Source organism: Bubalus kerabau, chromosome 1 (assembly GCF_029407905.1).
Source record: "Bubalus kerabau isolate K-KA32 ecotype Philippines breed swamp buffalo chromosome 1, PCC_UOA_SB_1v2, whole genome shotgun sequence".
NCBI lineage: Eukaryota > Metazoa > Chordata > Mammalia > Artiodactyla > Bovidae > Bubalus > Bubalus kerabau.
In genome coordinates, this window is record NC_073624.1 from 167,744,480 (window position 1) to 167,764,864 (window position 20,385).

At 52.9% G+C, this 20,385-nt stretch overlaps 2 protein-coding genes across 3 annotated transcripts in view; one reads left to right on the forward strand and one right to left on the reverse strand.

The window, feature by feature from the left end:
• The window catches only part of RASSF4 (Ras association domain family member 4), a 33,991-nt gene extending 13,706 nt beyond the window's left edge, over positions 1-20,285 (reverse strand). Inside the window, exons 1-3 of one of the 2 annotated variants that reach the window (XM_055538957.1) lie at positions 20,197-20,285; positions 9,520-9,613; positions 7,047-7,122 (exon numbers count right to left, since the gene is read on the reverse strand). In XM_055538957.1, the coding sequence (XP_055394932.1) occupies positions 7,047-7,122; positions 9,520-9,581 (138 nt within the window). In that variant the 5' untranslated portion in view covers positions 9,582-9,613; positions 20,197-20,285. Of the gene's footprint in view, positions 1-7,046; positions 7,123-9,519; positions 9,617-20,196 lie in introns of both variants that reach the window. The other variant, XM_055538956.1, reaches the window with a different exon arrangement.
• On the forward strand, positions 678-2,173 carry DEPP1 (DEPP autophagy regulator 1). The gene is made up of 2 exons (XM_055538959.1): positions 678-884; positions 1,444-2,173. Exon 2 carries the CDS (start codon positions 1,471-1,473, stop codon positions 2,095-2,097), a length of 627 nt encoding a protein of 208 aa, XP_055394934.1. The 5' UTR covers positions 678-884; positions 1,444-1,470; the 3' UTR covers positions 2,098-2,173.
• Positions 20,286-20,385: the final 100 nt, after the last annotated feature.

Consider the following 20,385-nt stretch of genomic DNA (forward strand, 5'->3'; position numbering starts at 1 on the left):
CCAAGACCTGAACCGCATTTTGGTGAAGGACATAACGACTCGCTCATTGCTACGTTCTCTGTACCTAGAATAGTCACTGGCGCAGAGGTGTGGTGGTTAGATAGCCAGGAGCAAATACACAAGCCCTTTCTCATCCGACAGCTCCTCATCTGTGAAGCAGCAAGACCAGGACCCCGCAGGCTGCCCCTGGTCCCAGAGGAAGGTGGGCATAGCCCAAGGCTCAGCAAGCCCAGGGAAGCCCGGCCTCGGCCATCTCCAGGCTGAGTTCCACATCGCTGTGTCTGACGGGGTCCCTGCAGGTGCAGGCCTGGAGCTCAGCCAGAGCCAGCAGTGGGCCAGAGTGACGTGGGGTGTCGGGGTGCTGGTGTAAGATGTATCAAAGAACACTTCTAGGTGGAGATGGAGGAGCCTAGGGCCGCTGTGGAGGTCCAGTGGAGGCCCCTGGCCCTCCCAGTGCCCTGAGATGGCCAGGAGCTGAGGCTACCCCACCCCTGCCCTGTGGAGTAAACATTCCCAGAACCTCCCACGGCGCAAACACTTGCTCCGAGCTGGCAGCTGGGCCAGACCCCGCCCGCCAAGCTGTTTTCCTCTGAGAGCCTTCCTGAGCGCTGCTATTTTTGGCCCTGTGTGACAGTAATTGATTGCCAGTGGAGAGGTATAAAAGCAGCGGCCAGGCCCCAGGCTTGCCAGACCGCTCAGGGAGGCTTGCACTCTGGACAGAGGCCTGGAGCGTCGTCCTCCTTGTCCCTCTCGCAGAATCTGGCTCCGGACACCGGCTCCAACTCCTCGACCCTGGGCCCTTGGCCCTGAGTTTCCTGGGCGCTTCCTGAGGACTTCCTTGCTCATCCATCTCCCCTGCTACCCCCAGACCTCCTCAGCTACAGGTAAGGGAGGGCTACTGCTCTCTGGCTTGAGGTAAAACAAAAACGCGTTGGGTATGTCGAGGGCAGTTCTCAGCCTGGCACACGCCCTGCCTCACCGCGGGCTGGCGGCCAGGATGCGGCCAACAGCACCGGCAACAGCTGCAGAGGCTTTATATTCAGAGGCGTTTCCCCGGGGGACGCGCCATATGTTTTCCCAGCACCCTGGAGAAGTGTATTTATAACCCTATTTTACGGAGAAGTGGAGGCTTGGAGAGGTGACTTTGCCAAAGAACCCTGGGTCGGGAACGGCTGTTTGGTTTTGAACCCAGGTTTCCTCCGACTCCAGTCCCATGAGGCTGGGCTCTCTGACTTGTACAGGCTCTTGAACCACAGTAATGATAGAGCCTTAAGGGATGTTAGCAGAAAGAGCCCAGGAGTTCAAGCCTGGTCTTGGATCTGCAGACTTTAAACTGCTCTCAGGCTTATGATTCACCCAGGTGACCTAGATAGGGGAGGGGACATGGGAGGGGTGTCAGGATGGTCAGCAGTCTCTCACCCCAAGTCCTCTGTCAACCAACAGGTTGCTGCCTCCCTGTCACCGGCAGCCATGAGGTCCCGGCTTTTGCTTTCTGTGGCCCTCCTGCCCACAATTCGGGAGACCTCGGAGGAGATGCTACCTGGAGGGGCTGGAGAGGAACCCCCCGCCTCCCCCAGCCTGGATGACTACGTGAGGTCCATTTGTCAGTTGGCACAGCCCACCTCAGTGCTGGATGAGGCTGCAGCCAGGGTGCGAACCAGCAGACCCCACCGGCCAGCCCGTTCCTGTGCGAAGAGCTGCCCCACTGGGTCTCTACAGGACATCACCACTTGCTCCACTGGCCAGCAGCCCTCGCTGCCCGGGACTGGCACTGTGGACCCCCTGGACTGGCTCTTTGGGGAGTCTCAGGAGAAGCAGCCAAGTAAAAGGGATGTACCAAGGAGGACCGGACCCTCCGCTGATCCCTGGGCTTCTCGCAGACGGACGGACAGTGGCAAGGCACCAGGGACCCCCAGAGGGAGGCTGAGTGATGCCAAGGCTCCAGGACACTCTCTGCAGAGAACGTCGAGGGACTGGCACCAGTGCTCCCAGGCTTCTGGGCAACCTGGACAGGATGCGGGCTCCCCCGCAAGCCCTCGCCACAGCAGCATCCTCAGAACTCTCTATCTGCACCTCCCGGTGATCCATGAACTCTGACACCTCCCCAATAAAGCCTTCTGTAAATAGAACACAGGTCTGCGTCTCCTCCACACCTCCCCTTCCTATCCACCGCCCCCCCCACGGCCCCCACCCCAGCTGGGCACTGCCCCTGGCAGGTCTCTGGGAGGGAACCACCTCTCTGCAGGGGCTCTCTGCTTGAGCAAGTCGTAGTGAGACCCCTTCTTTGAATAACAGCCTATCCCACATGTGGCTCTCCTAACTGGCTTATCACTTTCGGCGAGTTATTTAACATGTCTGTTCCTCAGTTTTCTCCTGGGTAAGCGGTGATTAATGAGGCCTGCCTCCTAGGTTGCGCTGAAGCCGCACTCATTCGGGGGCGCAGGTCACGAGCCCACACGTGGGGCAGCTGCTGCCTCTCCGGCGGCCTCACAGGTGGGGAAACAAGGAAGCTTGGGGGAGAGGAGAAATGAAAGTCTTGGCCCTCAATGGTTTCACAGCCTAGCCCTGGGTGCTCCCAAGTCCCCCCACGGGGCCCATGAGCAAACAGAGGGGCTCAACAAACGCAGCTGCTGTGCTTCAGGGGTCTGTCCCTGGGGCTTCCCAGGGAACCTCAGGGGTCCCTCCGTGCAAGTCCTGCTGTGGCCCCAGGAGCATTCCCCCACACTGATGGCCAAGACAGAGGCTGCCTCAGCCAGCCTGCAGGGCACCGCATGCCAGACCACACGGTTCTGCCCCACTCGTTCCCACCCCTCACCGCCTCACCCGGGGGCCTCTCATCCGTGGGGTGAACGGCAGGGTCCAGGGACCACAGCCTCATTCCACATGTCCATGGGTGCCCCCCCCCCAGCCTTGGGTCCCCACAGCCTGGCAAACCTCAGTTCCCAGAGGCGTCTGGCAGGCAAGGGGGTGAGCATGAGGAACAGGGAGGGGGCAGACTGCCTTCCTCGGGGAGGAGTCGGGCATCAGAGCAATCAGAAGACTCAGGCCCGAGGCCTGCTGCTGGGTTCTCCTGGGCCAGGCCAGGGCTGGCTGCCCTCGTCAGGGTGGGAAGGACGCAGAGGCAAATGACAGAGCTGGGACCACGGGTGGGCTCGAGGCCCGCTTCAGTTTCCCCTACCTCCTTGCTCTGCGGACCAGCAAATTACTCTCCCTCCCTGCCTCCCTCCCTGCCTCTCTTTCGCCCTTTCTTTCCTTCAACTTTAAAATATTTACAGAAATCGCTTTGGACGTTTACGGCGCTCACCAGTCCTCTTTAATGTATGTTCTCTGAGGAGGCAGAATGTAAACCATACATTAAAAAAAAATTATTAGAATGATAATAATTTAAAATTTTAAAAGAAAACGTTTCAGACAAGTGGTTAGTTCCCTGATCTGTAAAGTGGGGACAGCAAGGCCCATCCTTCACATTCTACAGTGACTGGGGAAACAGTCAAGTGAACTCAGAGATGGAATTATGAACACTATATACAAATTCCCAAGGGTCACTCCCTGCCGTGCCTCTGGCTGGCTCACACCTCTGGGTCCCTGACCTTCTGCAGCAAATATGTGTGGAACAGGCATTGGTTGGAACTTCCTTAGCAGGTGACGAGGAGGGCTGACCTACTGTGGGGGGGGGGTGGCGGTGTGGCTGGTGACGGGATGTGCTGGGCTCACTGGGCCAGCCTTACAGCGAAGCAGCAGAAACTAGAATGACGCTGCTCATCCCGCCAGCTCAGAAATCACACTGCTGCATTTCGGGAGATCAGAGAGAGCCCTGGGCTCTGGACTTCTCTGTCTATTTCCTGGATGTAAAAGAAGCTAATGGCACCTTCAGAAGGTACCCCCTAAAAAGAAAACAGAAAAGAATATAGTTCTGGGGGAAGTGGTCTCCAGCAGCGTCCCAAACTCCTGAGGACAGGAGCTGCAAGCCTAACAGAAAGTGCTCCTGGTGAGGCCCTAGTGAGCAGTCTCATTCTTCTCCCACCCAGCACTGAGACGGGGAAGGGACCCAAAAGCCCCTCCCACCTGGACAGGCAGCCTGGAAAGCACTCAGCAACTCCCAGGGAACACGGGCCTAGTACTCACCAGGGGCCGGTGGTCTGTCAACCCCTGTCATTCGGGCCTTCAGGCCGTAGACGAAGGGGGATCATTGTAAGAGGGAAGGGGATCCCTGGTGGAGGGAGGTCCTTCCCTTAAGCTGGATGCAGTGACTCAGGGGCTGAGGTCCCACACTGGGTGTGATATGCGCTCAGGCCACCAGGGGGAGCTCTGCGCCCATTTAGAGCTGAGCGCTGGGCAAGGTGGGAGGCTGGCTTTGGAAGTGGCCGCACACCACACCCAGAGACTTCAGGGCCCTAAGGCCTCAGCTCGTAAAGTCAGCAGTGATGTAGTTGCCCACTGGCATTTCCTGGTGGTCCATTATTCTCTACAGGCACCAAACAGCCTGGTTAAAATGCTTTGCTATTTTTCTAAAAGGGTCAGATTGCTCCTGGTTATTCCCACTTTTCATTGTAAAACAAGCAGAATTGTCCTATCCTAAAGGCAAGGTTTTCAATGAAGGAAGCTAGTGCTTCAGCCTACCGAGCTGGGAATCCTTTGCTCCTAGCCCTTTAGAAGCTGGGGGAAAGTTCACGGGGAAACGCTTGCTCCAGGTGCGGCCCCTGCCCATTGACAACTTTCATCTCTCTAAGTTCAAGGGACTGCAGATGAGACAGTGGAAGAGAAGGTGCCCCAACTGCAGCAGCCAGGCCGAGGTTGCTCCATGGCAGGCCTGGTGACAACAGGGGTGGGGAGGTACCCGATGCTGAGCACCCCGTGCTTAGCTTGGGGGTCGAGCCTGGGGATCAAAGGTAATGAACAGCTTTCTGAGTCTCTAAGATCTGGTGAGTCATCCTCGACAGAGGCCTCCAAAGGCCCCCAGAGCTTAATGCTGTCACTGTGTTTTACACTTCTCTGCTCAGCTCTGGGAGCCACGGCAGCATCTCCGACTTACTTCAATGGCATCGTGGACCAGAGACTTATTTAAGAGTCTCGGTTTCTTTGTTGGAAAATGCCCCCTCCTCCCTCATCAAGTTCTAGGACTACAGTGAATAGAGTTGAGGCCAAGCTCCTCCTGTCCGTCCTGCCCTTGGGGCCTGCAGGGCCAGGAGAGGCCAGTCTCAGGTGGCCCTGTAGCAAGTTCTGAGGACAGCGAGTCCCTGAGGCCCAGAAGGTCCCAGGTGAGCGAGCAGGGGAACTTCAGAGGCCCCGACACTGGGTGTGGGTGAGTCACTCTGAGACGTGGTGCTCCAGGAACCAGTCATGCATTTCAGTATTAGAGCCCCTGCCTTCCAAGCCAGTGACCTGTCTCGATGGTGGCGGTCACCTCCAAAGACATACACTCCCTCAGGCTGGCACACCTGGATGGTTAAAGCTGCAGAAGTTTCATGGAAAGTACTTTCCAGCTCCAAGGAGATCAAGGCAGACCCCCTCACCTGCTTTAAGGTTAGAAAAATGAAAATCCCTGCCTGTGGGATGCTAATTTCCTGCCTCTGGCGAACCTCAGGGGCTTCTCTTCCTGATGCAGGGTCCTCTACTCCTCCACTGGGACTGTCCCATCACACAAACAGGGCTGGTGCTTCCCAGTCCCCCTTCCCACTCAGCTGTTCCTACAGAGGGGAATGTTCTGGGGAATCCCAAGTGCCAAGATCAAACTCTTAAATTAGCTGTTCTCAAACTTGGCCATCACCAGAATTCCCTGGAGGAGTTGTCAAAACAGCTGGGAGGGTGAAAGAGTTTCTGATTCAGCAGGCCTGAGAAAAGGAGAGTGGGAAGAGTCTGCTGGCCCTTCTCAGACACTGATGGGCTGCAGAAAGCCCAAGAGCCAACACGATCTCAACCCTGTGTTCAGTCTGTCTGTCGTGTCCAGCTCTTTGTGACTGTATGGACTTCTGCCTGCCATGTAACTCCTCTGTCCATGGCATTTTTCAGGCATGAATACTGGAGTTGCCATTTCCTTGTCTAGGGGATCTCAGCTGTGGTAACCCCCAAAATAAAGCTTAATCATGATCACGATAAGACTTCCCATTTGGCTTTTTCAAATGTCCCACTATCCCGACCAGGGCTCCCCTGTGAAAGACCTGGAAGTTCTGGATGGTGGTAAGACCACCTCTACTTAATCTGCCTGGTGAGCGGCTTCCTGAGCCTTGGCCATGCTGGTCACTCCCTGGAGTTCAGCTGGTGCCCATGGGCTATGTTCGGCATATAGACGTGCTTTGTTTAGCTCACATAGTGTTCTGAGGTTTGGAAATTCCACATGAAATTCCGGATATCTAGCTTCTTTTGAAAAATCAGGAAGGGTTTGGGTGTCCCAATCCCAGAACTCCACGTGGCCACCCTGGGCTGGATGTGACAGGCAGCGGTGGCCTGCCAGTGGGCCAATGTCCTCTCTGATGTCCTCTCTCACCACGCCCACCCTGCCTTTCACGTTTGGATCTGCCTGGCCCTGTGAGCATCGTTTGGGGAGCCCTCCTCTGCTGCAAGGCTCTCCTCTTGGTTGAAAAGCAGAGAGGCTCTGCTTTTACTCCTGGATTGCTATGAACTTGGGCAAACCAGCACCCTGTGATGAAGGATGGGCAGAGGAAGGACTGGGCTGGGCGAAATCTCAAAGATTTCAAACACCAGAATCCTGACCTTCACTGAGACAAAAGTCCCAGGAGGAAGAAGAAGACCCACATTTTGAAACCCATCAGCTCTGCATTCTCTTGGGGATGGTCCGACCCTCAGGACCCCTTACAGGGACCTCAAAGGAGATAATTTTGTCCCCAACTCAGAGAATGGGAGACCTGACAATTCATTATCCTTACTGGACACTTAAAGTGAAGGAACTATCCTTTCACTTGGTTAACAGGTATAAAGAATTGCCCTTGGTTAACAGGTATATAGCAGTTCCAAAAAAGACTGGCCGAAGTCTTTTTGGCCAGGCAGGATGAGTGGTGACCTGTGGAAAAAGAGAGACGCGGCCTCACCTCCCTGCGCCTCAGCTGGGAGCTTTTGCCCTCGTGGTAGCAGTTGTAGGTTTTCAGCAGGCTTAAGAGCTCTGACCTGAAAGGGAAATGACACACATGTGATCTTGGGATGTGGCCGGGCCTTAGATAAAGCATTTGGCTTTGGTGGCCTCAGTTTTATAAAATGGGGAACACGCTTTGCCAACAATATATATTCCATTGAGAAGCTAGACTTTGCCATCAGACACATGCCTTTTAATCTTCTAGGGAGTTTCACATACCAGCACTCCTGGAAAGGCTGAGGTGGGGCCGAGAAGGAAGCAAAACTCACCGAGGGGCCCAGGTCACACAGCTGTACTTCGAGGGTGTTTGCACAATTTCACTGTTATAGATAAGAGTTCCTGACAATCTCTCTACACTTTACTTCTGAGTCACCTCCTCGGAATAAATCACTTAGGCTTGGATAATTGGCTTTTTAAAAGCTTGCTTTTTTCCCCCATATGACTTCCTATAAGGGTCTGGGGTGGCTGCTGTGGGAGTACCAGCACAGATGTCTGTCTCTTCTTCCTCCTGACTTTCTGGACGTGGTCAAGGGATGAGAGCGACAGCCCCGAGGGTAAGATCCTGAAGGCCCCAGGAAGGCTACTGTATCCAAACGTTTTCTCCCCAGAATTAAGGGAAAGCCACGGCTTGTGTCCCGGCTGAGGTGCGGCACAGAGAAAAGGACTCCAGTTTGCGGCACCCAAGCTGGGCTCTGCAGGCAGTGCGGTCCAACAGACATGAAATGGAACCTACACATATGATTTTAAATGGCCCAGTAGCCTTATCGGGCTTCCCTGGTGGTCAGGTGGTAAAGAATCTGCCTGCCTGCCTGCCTGCACGCAGGAGATGCGCAGGAGACCCGGGTTCGATTCCTGGCTGGGGCAGATCCATTAGAGAAGAAAATGGCACCCCACTCCAGTATTCTTGCCTGGGAAATCCCATGGACAGAGGAGTCTGGTGGGCTACTGTCCATGGGGTCGCAAAAGAGTTGGACACAACTCAGGGACTAAATCACCACAGAAGTCATGTTACCAAGGAAAATAAAATAGGGGAAATTATTTTTAATAACACAGTTTATTGAACCCAGTGTATCTAAAATATTATCATGTAATCTATTAAATGTTTATTGAACCCAGTGTATCTAAAATATTATCATGTAATCTATTAAATAACGAGACTTTGTTTATTGTTTTATTTTGTAAGAAATGTTTGCCACTTGGAGCTCCTTTTAAATTCAGTACACCCTTTCAGCCACAGGCTACGTGCTTAGCAGCCGCAGGTGGCTGGTGGCTCCCTGCTGGAAAGAGAGGCTCTAGAACCTCTCGGGCTGTGCTTTCACACAAGCAATCTAGGGCCTGGATGAGCAAAACACACTCTGCTGCTCTGGTGTGCAGCCCTGTGTGACATGGGATGATGGGAACTGGCGAGGTGTTACAATGTAATGGTATTAACAATGCAGGATTCAATACTGCATGTCCAGTGTGCTTCTAAGTGTGTGAACACGGAATACAATTTTGTTAGAATATATTTATAGCACATAATTAATAGGATATATGTGTATATATATGCATAACATATAATTGGGCTTCCCAGGTGGCGCCAGTGGAGAAGAACCCCCCTGTCAATGCAGGAGACGTAAGAGATGGGGGTTTGATCTCTGACTGAAGCGACTTAGAATTCATCACATTAGGGTTATTATTACGACTTTTTCAAAATATTTAATATTGTTACATTGTTCTTATTATCAAATCTAAATAAGGAAAACGATCTTGTAGGCAGCACTGTTTTTTCAGGCTCTCCGGAAGGAGGATCCTAGGAGCCAGGTCCTCAGTAAAAGCTAATGCATTTTAAGGAGACTGGGTTTGCCTTCAGGACAACAGACAAGAGCTGACTAAATTTAGAAAATATTTGGAGTCAGGACTCGAAAAGTAAGATAAAATGAAAAAAAAAAAGAAAAACTTTTTCTTTAGTTCAGCGGTGAACTTGGGAAAGTTTCCCAGTTTTTCTTTTTTTTATCAGGAGACAGACAGGGAGTAAATAAAATAAAAAGAAGCAGAATTAAATCATAATGTCAATAAAATATACTTTTTCAATAAAAACTCAACACCAGTTTTGAGGGTTCTTTCCATGAACTGTTTAACACAATAAGAGTTTAGGGTTGCTCTTGTTTTTAAATAAATTAAATGCCATTTCTGCAGAGTCACAGTAGGCAGTCACACTTTCCTGCCTTCCTGGGCCCCAGGGAGGTGGGGGTCAAATGCATACCTTGATCCTTGATCTCCAAAGAGAAAGACTTCGGAAAGAAGCGCCCCCATCACTGTCCCTGGGGCAGGCCCACCATCATACCTATTAAAAGTGCCCAGAATCCTTTCCCATGAAGGCTGCCCCCGGCAGGGGCGTGGCTGCCAGGGAGGGCGGGCATGGACGCCCCTCTCTGCACACAGTGACTTACTTCAGAATGGACTTGCTGTCGCTGATGGGCACATGAGAGCTGGGGGGACAATCTTCCTTCATCTTCTCCTCTTGTCTGCAGACTTGGAAGTTACCTGCTAGGTAGACAAGGAAGGGCCCACAGACGGGTAAGCCAGGAGGAGCCCCAGGTGGGGCCAGAGCTTTGGTGTAGAGGCCTGAGACCACTTACTCCTACTTCACCGCACCCCCCACGCCCAGGCACGTGTGGCTGAAGTGTCAGACCCCGAGGACTTAATTGGACCCTGTGCCCACATGCGCCAGCCCAGGCAGGGCAAGGTCGGAACTACCGCTCAGCCCCTGCCCCAAACCTCTTCACAACCCCTAGGAATCAGATCACTCTCCCAAGTGCTTCAGGCTACATCCTCTCCCTTTTAAGGGCACCTTGAAAGATGTCTTCCACCTCTGCTGCTCCCTCAGACCTCTACGTCGCCCTGGGCCTTTCTTGTCCATGCCCAAGGGTCCCGGGGTGGTTGCCCCGTTGCTGCCTTTGGAGGCAGCACCCCTGGGCCAGCCCTCTTAGTGACAGGCTAATTGGTATCATGGTCACTACATGCCGGAGGCCGTTGAGAGTATTCTATGAATTATTTATTCCTGACAGTACTATTACGAGGTAAGGACCGTCATATACTCATTTCACGGATCGGGAAACAGGGACAGAAGTTACGTGCTTCACCTAAGATTCCCGGCGAGTAGACGGCAAAGTCACTGATCACAAGCATCTAGCTCCTCGATTCTGGTCTTTCAGCCCCTTCTCTGTACTGATCTCGACAGTGACTTAAACCCTCAGGCCCTTCATTTTCTCTTTGGCGCGTGAAGTAACTTCTGTCCTACAGGGCTGTTCGTAGACTCATCCATGAAACTGTCTCTTCTCATTCACAGCCTGGAAATGTTTGTGCAGCTTCCCAAGCCCTCCGGGCTTCCTTTCATGGAGGGTAAATCTAGAGCTTTCTCTATCCTGTTGGCACCCTGTGCATAGATTCCCACTCTTTTCTGTCTCTGCATTATTCTGGCCAAGTGCTCTGTTATCAATGCCCCCTGCGCTTTGGGCTCTAAGCCAGCATCTCTCTCACACAGACACACACACACACACACACACACACACACACACACACACACTCTAACCTCGATCCTGCTTCTGCCCCCCCTTCTCCCAAGGTGCAGCTAGGAATGAGGAGTTTAGCGACCCTGGGAGGTGGCACAGACCTGGGAGGGCACACAGCATGCCTTTCACATCATGGAGCGCCTTGGCCTTCTTCTCAAAAAAAAAAAAACCAAACACTGCACATCTGTTCACACAAACCTGGTTCAGCCACATCTCCCTGACCTGTGTGCACGCCAGTGCTGCTGTGGGGCTCAGGGCCTGCCCCTAGGCTGTGGCGTGGAGGACCTCACTGCACTGTGCCCCGGGCGCTGATCCCAACTAGCCCAGCACACTGTCTCCCTGCTGGCTTGATCCTCCCACACACAGGAAGAGCCAGCCTTCTTGCGGCCACATCAGCCCTGAGCGCCGATGCTGGAGGCAGGGGACACACGGAAGGCATGGAGAAGGGGAATGATCTGGGGGTGGTGAGTTTCCCAGTGACATCAGAGTCATCCCTGAAACGCCTCCCCTCTGCCTTGGCCTGCAGTGTGGCAAACTGGCCTGCAGACGGGGCAGGCTCCCAGCTGCGGCCGCAGCCGGCCCTGCCTCCATAGGGCATGGGGCATTCGCACCATGGGGCCCTGGAGCTGGGGGCCTCCAGCGGCCTTCTCCTTGGCCTATTTCAAAATAGGGTTTCAGTTCCTCAGCACTTCAGCTCTCCTGTGGAAAAACTGACCTGCCAGCTTCTCTTTCTGGGTACTTCCGTAAATGCTACCAACACAGAAGTTGGCTTCAGCCCGGGGCAAGGCTGAGTCTCTCAGCCAACACTGTTCCTGTTCCTATGGGGTCAGTGACCCAACTGTCTTGTTTTAAGCAAGCTAATAATGGGAAGGGCTGGATTTACCCAGAAATAACCCGAGGAGCTTTTTTTCCCTCATGCCTTGCTCTGCAGCCAGCTTCTCTCTCACTCCTCCCCACTTCCTGCTCTGGAGCACAGCTGCCTGAGCTCTCTCAGGTCCCCTAATGGGTTCGAGGCTTTGTCCTCCCTTTGGGCTTTTATGGCCATTCTCTCTCAGAATCCAGCATCATCCTCATCCTAGACTCTGCCCTTAGCTGTCCAGGAAGCCCTTCCCAGATCAGGCCCCTCCTCCAGCCATCAGCTCCTCTCTGGGCCAGCACCTGCACCCCGCTCTCCGTCACAGAACCTGCCTCTAGCTTTGATTCTCCCAGAAGAGCAGGAGCCTGGCATGGCAGAGATGTTACGTTTATGCCTCACCGTTTGTTTCCAGCACAAATCACAAGACTGGATGTTGCAGGAGATTCATAAATGGTGTTAAATTATTGAATGAGTACAGAAAGCCTCATGAGGTCCAACAAAGTCAACTTTCCCAGAGTTGTGTATACACAGCCGGAATAAATTGTGTAAAAGTCTCTAGGGGCCAGGGACGTGACTTGGCTGAGGGACACTGGTCAGTGGAGTCTATGGGGGCTTGGGGACACATTCTTCTTCCGGCGGGGCAGCTTTTCTGGTGTTTCATGAGAAGCCAGAAATCTGGATTTTTACAGACTATAGTTCATTTTAAAGTTGGGTGACTGTGGTGGAGACAATCACTGCCCCTGGACTGACCGCATGATAGCTCCCGCTCCCCAGCCCCTTGCAGCCACAGGGCCATGTGACCTGCTCTGCAAATGGAAGTGCTGAGTGTCACTCCCAGACCAGCGCATCTGGGCCAGCGTGTGGCCCAGCAGCTCTCCTGTTTCCCGCCATGGTGACCCGGAAAGCCACATAACCCAGTTAGTATAGCTTCTTGATGGTCAGCCTGGGTCCCAGAGTATCTCTGGGGACCAGAGGCCTCTGCCAATCCACAACAGATGTGGATGGGGGAAGAGAAATAAACCTCTCTGTTTCAGGGATTTGTTACTGCAGGATAATCTAGTTTATTCTAACACAATAAATAATTCAATTAAACTGAATATACATGTCAATGTATGGCAAAAACCACTACAACATTGAAAGTAATTAGCCTCCAATTAAAATAAATAAATTAATTAAAAAATTAATTAACTTCCCAGGTCGTGTTAGTGGTAAAGAACCAGGCTGCCAATGCAGGAGACACAAGAGATGCCTAGTTTGATCTCTGGGTTGGGAAGATCCCCTGGAGGAGGGCATGGCAACCCACTCCAGTACTCTTGCCTGGAGAATCCCCATGGACAGAGGATCCTGGTGGGCTACAGTCCATAGGGTTGCAAAGACTTGGACACGACTGAGCGACTTAGCACTCATGCATATGCGTATATATATAAAGCTTGCAGATACATGACAGTTTATAACACTTCATGCTTTCACTCTCCACAGCCTGTGAGGAATATGCCCATTTTGCTCTATTTAGTAGGGACACTTCTAAGTGGAATTCTCTTCTAAGAGAATTCTCTTCTAAACAGTGATTAGTTATTAATAGAAGATGCTTCTTAAAGTGTTCTGGGCTAGGAGCTGCTAAAAACCCATATAGCTTAAGTTGCATGCTTTTTCCTCTCTGGGTCTTATTTTTCCATCTGTACAATGAGAATATTGATTTCCATTGAGTCAGAAATTTTCTTAGCTGTGGAACTCTTCATTCAAATGGAATATTTATGCAGATAGATTAAAGGGGGTGTTCTGGCTGAAGGTGAGGTGGGTGGCGGGCAGCCCCCATCCATGGCTTTGTCCACGTGTGTGCTCATTGCTAAGTTGTGTCCGACTCTTTGGGACCTTCATGGACCGTAGCCCACCGGGCTCCTCTGTCCATGGGATTCTCCAGGCATGAATACTGGAGTGGGTTGCCTTGCCCTCTCCAGGGGATCTTCCATCTCTGGATAATACTGTGCTGCATGACAGAGGAGATGCTCTCCTCACTGGGCTTCTGGAATACACTTTACCCTAGACAGCCTGCTTATTTAAAGGAGACGATCAACAAGCTGAGGGTCTCCAGCTGGAGTTGGGTGACATCAGCTGGGGTTGGCAGCTCAGAGGGAATCAGGAGCAAAGTGCAGAAGGATCCTAGATGACACAGAATGAAGTGAAAGGAGAAGGTGGCTTGTTGAGTAAACAGCTTCTGTGTCAGGGAAAGAGAATGGAGGACACCATCCCAAGTAAGGGAAGGAGGGACGTGAGGAAGGCTGGCAGAAGCAACAAAGCTGCTTCCAAATTGCCGGGCGAGGCCTGAGCCTTACAGGGCGGGAGCCTCCACCCCAGGGAAAAGCCATCTTCTCTTCTTTGAGAGAACCATAAACTGCTGTGTCTTCTGACATCCATCATGAGTATGGCCTGAAGCCACTCTCACGGTCTCTGATTCTTACGTGTCTCATCCCGCAACTCCCAAGTTGGCCACTCCGTCATCTCCTTGCATTCCAGACCTAAGCACTGGGGTCACTTTAGAATTCCACTCCAAATGTCGATACTGTGTTTGTGCCTCATTTACCTGACTGGAGGTTGAGACAGTTTTCATTCCCAGGGTCTTGTCCAGTTCTCAAGTGAGCTGCGCGGGTACCTACGAGGCATCCTATAGATCACTTGAATGAGAGCTTGAGAGAGAGCGGGGACACAGGCCCAGGAAGAAAGCCAATGGAGATGCCTCTCTTTTTGGAACATGTTCCTGAAACCTCCTCTTAAACACTCGCTGTCCTCATGCATTGGGCAGGACTTAATGAATCTCCAATAGAATGTTTTTCTACCTTTTATAAAAAGCATGATCTTATCTTTCAATAAAACCCCAGGAGAAGCCTAACACACAAATGGGCCGCTCTGCTCGAGGGTGGGGTCGGGGAGAGGGTGGGCTGGCCCGCCGCCCTGGTGCAGTCTGCAAAGTACAGAGTGAGATGCAGCTGGGCAGGCCAAGCCCTGTGGCTCTGCAGAGCCCAGCTTTCTTTGTCCTGGCTGGCTCCCCTCCCCCAGGCCCCAGGGCACACAGATCAGGCTCCACTCTTGCATCCCCGGCTGGAGGAGGCTCTGTCCCCAATCCAAGGACTCAGGCTGCAGCCCAGGTTCCCTGTCCCCAGAGGAGGGGCCCCAGGGCAGCAAGCCAGCCATGGTTACCTGTCCCAGTGAACAGGCAGGGAATTGTTTTCGCTTTCCACTTCAGTAGCTGCTCTGCCAGCCGTGAGGAGGGGCCGTGAGGACAGTGAGCCGGCTGCCTGCCCTCCCCATTGTCCCTGGTCTTTCATTTGGAACAAAGGACACTGAAGGTTTTCAGCTGCCTGGTTTGGACCATCTTTCCTCTTTGGAGGTGGTGGAGCCGGTTATCATGGGAGAAGGCAGATGGCTCTTCAGGCTATCACTATAGCCCACTTCCTATGGGCCAAGGTCTGAAGCAGAAAAAGAAGGCTGATGCAGCGGTGTTTTCCTGAAGCTAAATCCACTGCATTGGAAGCCTCTGATTTCAAGGTGATGTGCTTCCCACAATGCTCCCTCTTTCATAAACTTGTGGCAACAATAGATGGTCATTGTCCTCACTTGGCAGAAGGAAAATGTTATCAGTGTCCAGATTAAAATGTGCTGAGGATGTTTGTGAAATCTGAATGCTTGGTAACCTCTGCTCTTACGTCTTATAAAATTATGACTCTGATGTTCCTCCTTGCATGGGCGCTCAGTTGTGTCTGACTCTTTGTGACCCCACGGACAGGTTCCTCTGTCTGTGGAGTTTTCCAGCCAAGAATACAGGAGCGGGCAGGCAGGATGAAAATTAAATATGTTAAGGACCGTGACACGATGAGCCAAAGAAAAGGGACAGGGTGTGAGGGGCACGGCTGGGAGCCTCTGAGCCCAGGCTACTCAGACCAGAAGGAGGAAGGCGGTTCTCAAGAAAAGAGCAGGTGCTGGGACACTGCCATGCATTCCTGGGAAGCCCGAGGCCCCTGTTCTGCAGCCCAAGGCTACAACTTTCGATCACCAGCCAGAGCCAGCAGGAAGGTGGGGGGGAAAACAATGAACCTTTAAGTGGGCCCTCGAGAGCACCTGTTAGCCAGCAAATGGCAGGAAGTTGGCCAAGGAAGAAACTGTAGTGCCTGCTGGTACCAGCTGCCCCTGATAGGGGGTCTGGCCAGACACAGGCCACTCCCAAGCAACAGATTTTTGCCAAGGGAGCCAGCTGTTGGGATGCGGGTGGTGAGCAGGAACACAGCAGCTGCAGCTCCCATCCCCTTCCACACTGCTGTCTTGGCTCCTCCTCTCTCCTCCATCTTCACCCCACCCTGGGCTTGACCACACCCTCCCCGCTCCAGCCCTGGTGGCCGGGAAGCTCAGGGGGACATCGTGCAGTCCAAGTGGAGTCGGGCAGAGCACGAGAGGCCACGGCAGAGCCACTGGCACCGCTCCTCACCACCTTCTCCTGGGTCCATCCTCTGACCCTGGCTCACCTTTACTGTATCCTCTCCTCACCCAAGTCTTGGGCTTCCACCAGCTCTTTCGCTCAGACCATCCCAACATCCAGTCCTCCATGACACCATCGCCCTCCTCTGAAGAGCCGAGTCCTCTTCACTTAGGCAGCCTGGCCCTTCTTGTAAGCTTTCTGACAGGTCCCACCTAGAGGTGGTGCTACACCCAGACTCCTGCAGCCAGATCTCTGGTTTCTGTCCTTGCTTTCAAAACACGGCAACCTGGGGCAAGAAAGTACTTCCAATCCTCCTGCTCCCTCTCACACATACGTACTCCCTGGCCAAAGTCCTTACATACACCTCTTCCTCCTCAAACTGGACCCGCCCCTTGCCTATGGAAGAAGAAATCTAAGGAAACAGGAGGGCTTCCCAGGTGGCATTAGTGGTTAAGAACCTGCCTGCCAATGCAGGAGACATGAGAACTCAACCCTTAGGTGGGGAAGATCCCCTGAAGGAGGAAGCAGGAAATGGCAGCCCACTCTAGTATTCTAGCCTGGAGAATCCCCTGGACAGAGGAGCCTGGTGGGCTGCAGTCCATATCGTCACAAAGGGTCAGACACGACTGAGCACGCACTCATAGAAACAGGAATCCTTGCAGCCGTGCTTTTTGGGCCAAATAGCTACTGAGAATGATCACTGACCAGTACCCCGCTGGCCTGGGGTTACAGGGGCAGGCTCTCCGATTATTAGGTGCCCAGTGCTGTGGGGCAGCACTGACGCTCTATTGCTGCCCCACCCCCTGCTCCCTGACGCGCCCTCCTGCCCCAGCCAGCGCTACCCACTGCACCACACCTGCGTACTGCATGAAGCTGCTGAAGGCGGCTTCCTGCAAGACACGGTTCAGCTCAGAACCATGGGTCATGGAGCCCTTTGGAGTCTCTTGAAAGCTTAACACACTTTCTCCAGAAAAATGCCCATGTGAGCGTGAGTGTGCACACAGACACACATGAGGTCTGCACACCATTGCAGGGGATCAGTAAACCCTTATCCATGTGCCCCAGGATCCCTAGGTCTCAGGTTAAGAACTTCTGCCAAAATGTGTCACAACAAGAGAGAGGAGACAAGGGGGCATCCCAGAGAGAAGGCAGGTGTGAGCTTTGCTGGGGCATTGGCTGGGTACATGATTTCAGCATGCTGCTGCATCTCTTGGGCCTCAGCTTAGCCAGGATTGTAGCCAGGCAGCTGGACAAGAGTGTCTTTAGGTCTCTTTCCAGCTCTGCAGCTATGGGGCTGTATGAGACCTTCACTTCTACCCCCAAGGTCAGGCAAGGCTGTTGTTGTTGTTCTTGTTGGGTCACTAAAGTTGTGTTCAACCCTTTTGTGAACTCATAGATTATAGCCCACCATGCTCCTCTGTCCATGGGATTTCCCAGGCAAGAACACTGGGCTGGGTTGCCGTTTCCTCCTCCAGGGATTTTCCCAACCTAGGGATCCAACCTGCGTCTCTAACACCACAGGCATATTCTTTACCACTGAGCCACCTGGGAAGCCCAAGGAAAGGGGAAGGGGCTCCAAATCTCTTTCAGCAGTGCATCTTGGGGAAGGAGGTCAGAAGCCAAAAACAGGAGGGAACCGAATGCAAGTTCCCCTTTAACAGGAGTGAGAAATCTGCCGAAGCTTCGGAAAGTGCAGCCGCTTCCCATTTGATTTTGATTTACTTTAAAACAGCTTGAAAATGTTTTCTTCAGTGTATTCTGTGGCAGGGTAACCACCAGCCTTTGCAAGAATCTGGATTTAGAGCTCTGCTCTGGGATTCTGATGCTGAAGCTGAAACTCCAATACTTTGGCCACCTGATGCGAAGAACTGACTCATTTGAAAAGACCCTGATGCTGGGAATGACTGAAGGCGGGAGGAGAAGGGGACGACAGAGGATGAGATGGTTGGATGTCATCACCGACTCAATGGACATGAGTTTGAGTAAGCTCTGGGAGTTGGTGATGGACAGGGAGGCCTGGCATGCTGCGGTCCATGGAGTCACAAAGAGTCGAACATGACCGAACGACTGAACTGAACTGAACTGGGATTCTGTAGCTGTGTGACCTTAGGCAAATCCCTTTCCTTCTCTGACCTTCAGATTCCTCAGTTGAATCACTGACTGCTGTGAAGGTGAATGAGGGAACAGGTAAGATGGGCTTCACCCATGATAAACAAAAGTTCCCAGCAGAAGTCTGAATGGGAGTCCAGAGCTCCAGAGGGACAGGGAGGCTCAGATACGGGAACATGGTACTCAGAGAGGATGACGGTCCTCAGCAGGAGCGTCTATGAGCCACGGTATTTGGCTGAACTCACTCGCAAAACCAGGGCCCAGTCCAGAGTGTGTTATGTAGCTCCCAGAGTCAGAGCCTCCCCTTTGAGCCTCTGCATTTATAGAACCTGAACTATAACACATGCCTGAGTTCTGTTCATATTGTGTTGTTACGGGTCATTGTCCAGCTGACCCTGACCCAGGGGGACTCTGGACCTTTGCTCCATTCTCCAGGCCACCTGCTGGAGTCTCATGGTGGAAATACGGCTCCACCCCCCGTCACTCCCTAACCCCCACCCGCTCCCCTCCCATCATCCCCCCACCCCCACCCTTGCTTTCACACTGACTCTTTAATCTGTGGTCTCAATCTCACTTTCCCTGCAACGTCTTGAAGCACCAGCACTACGCACAGAGGGGATAACGGCAACAACGAATGAACAAGTACTGACAGCGCTGAAACACAGCCCGTAACAACTTCTGGCCAGCGATGTCTGACCTAGGCTAAGGCCTTCGTATTCCCGTTTCTTCCTTCCGCTTCCTCCCCTCCCCTCCCAGCCCCATCCCCTCCTTAGCACCTCCCACCCTGCTGGCAGCAGCTCAGGAATTGCTCCAGGGCTGGAGGCAGGCAGACCGGCATTGTAGTTGTTGTTATTGTTTACTCATGGCTTCTGCCAACAAATCTTTTTTTTTTTTTTTTCCAAGTCTCATTATTTCTTTATTTGCATTCAGTATCACAAAGTCATTCATGAGAAACACATTTTTAAAGCATCATTACTATAAAATTTGTTAAACCGACTGCAAACATTTTATCAGCAATATATCCTGGAGGGTGTTTTTTTTCCCCTTTCTTTCTGCCAACAAATCTTGATTGTGCCGTGAGCAGTTAAAGTACAGAGAAGCCTGTGAGGGTCCTTCTTGCAAGTGTAAGCGCACGGCTTTGGAGTCCAACTCGCTGTTCAGTCACTAAGTCATGTCCCACTCTGCAGCCCATGGACTGCAGCGTGCCAGACTGCCCTGTCCTTCACCATTTCTGGGCACAAATTCCAGACTCCCAGCCCTCACCTGTTATGACCGTACTTAATTCCTCTGTGAAGTGGGGTTATTAAAGCGTTTTCAGTGTTTTAAGAAAACGCTGTCACTGTCCTAGCCCTGACCCTGGTGCGAGAGATCACACACAGCCCTCCCCCAGGGCGGTGACAGATTAAGGAAAAAAGGCATCTGTCCAGAGTGGGAAGTGCAGGACAGTCAGGAGCACGGCGCAAACAGGGTGCTGAAGTCACTGGGGGAAATGAAAGAAATCTGGCATAATAAGCCCTGGCTAAAAATCCGACCCTATCCCTGACTCATCCGGGTAAAACCAGACAACTCTGTAACTTTTCAAGCTTCAGTTTTCTCATCTGAAGATGGGGACACTGAAAGTATCAAGGCTGTGAGAAGTGTGAGAGGTATATTGTGCTAAAACTCTTAGCCCAGGTCTGACAACAAGGCAAATCCTCTGTAAATAGCGATTGTGAGGCCCTACTGCTGCTATTATCTCGGAGTTCGTGGTCTTCCATCCATGAAATCTGAGGGTTGTGGCTGAGGCACTTCAAGCCTCTCCCCCCAATTCTAAGATCAATGCTGCCAGGATATTGGCCAAGATGAAACAAGGTGGGCAAAGGTGTAGCCGGCGGCCGCGCGCGCACCTGCTTTGCTCAGGTTTTAGCTCCTTAAGTGTCCTCTCATTGGAGCAGGTGCCTGGCGCAGTGCCCACTCTCAGCGTTGGGCCCGAGGCCCAGAAAGTGCCAGGCTGGCAGAGGGAGGGGACTTAGCACGATGCAGCCACAAGTGACTAGACTCCAGAGCCCCTGCCTGGGGAAGGTCCTGGGCTCGCGCGGTGGAGGGAGGTCGGAGCTCCGCGGACGCCCCGTGCATCACTCACCGAGCACTCATCGCGCAGTGCAGAACCCGCTGCCGGTGCCTTGCCCTTGCAGTCACCCGAGATGCCTCCGCAGCGCCTACTGCCGGTCTTCCAGGACTTGGAGCGTCAGGCCCGCCCCTCCCCGCCCCTCGCCTCGCTCCGGCCAATGGCACAGCCCCACTACTGCCTTTCCGCCCCGCCCCCAGGCTC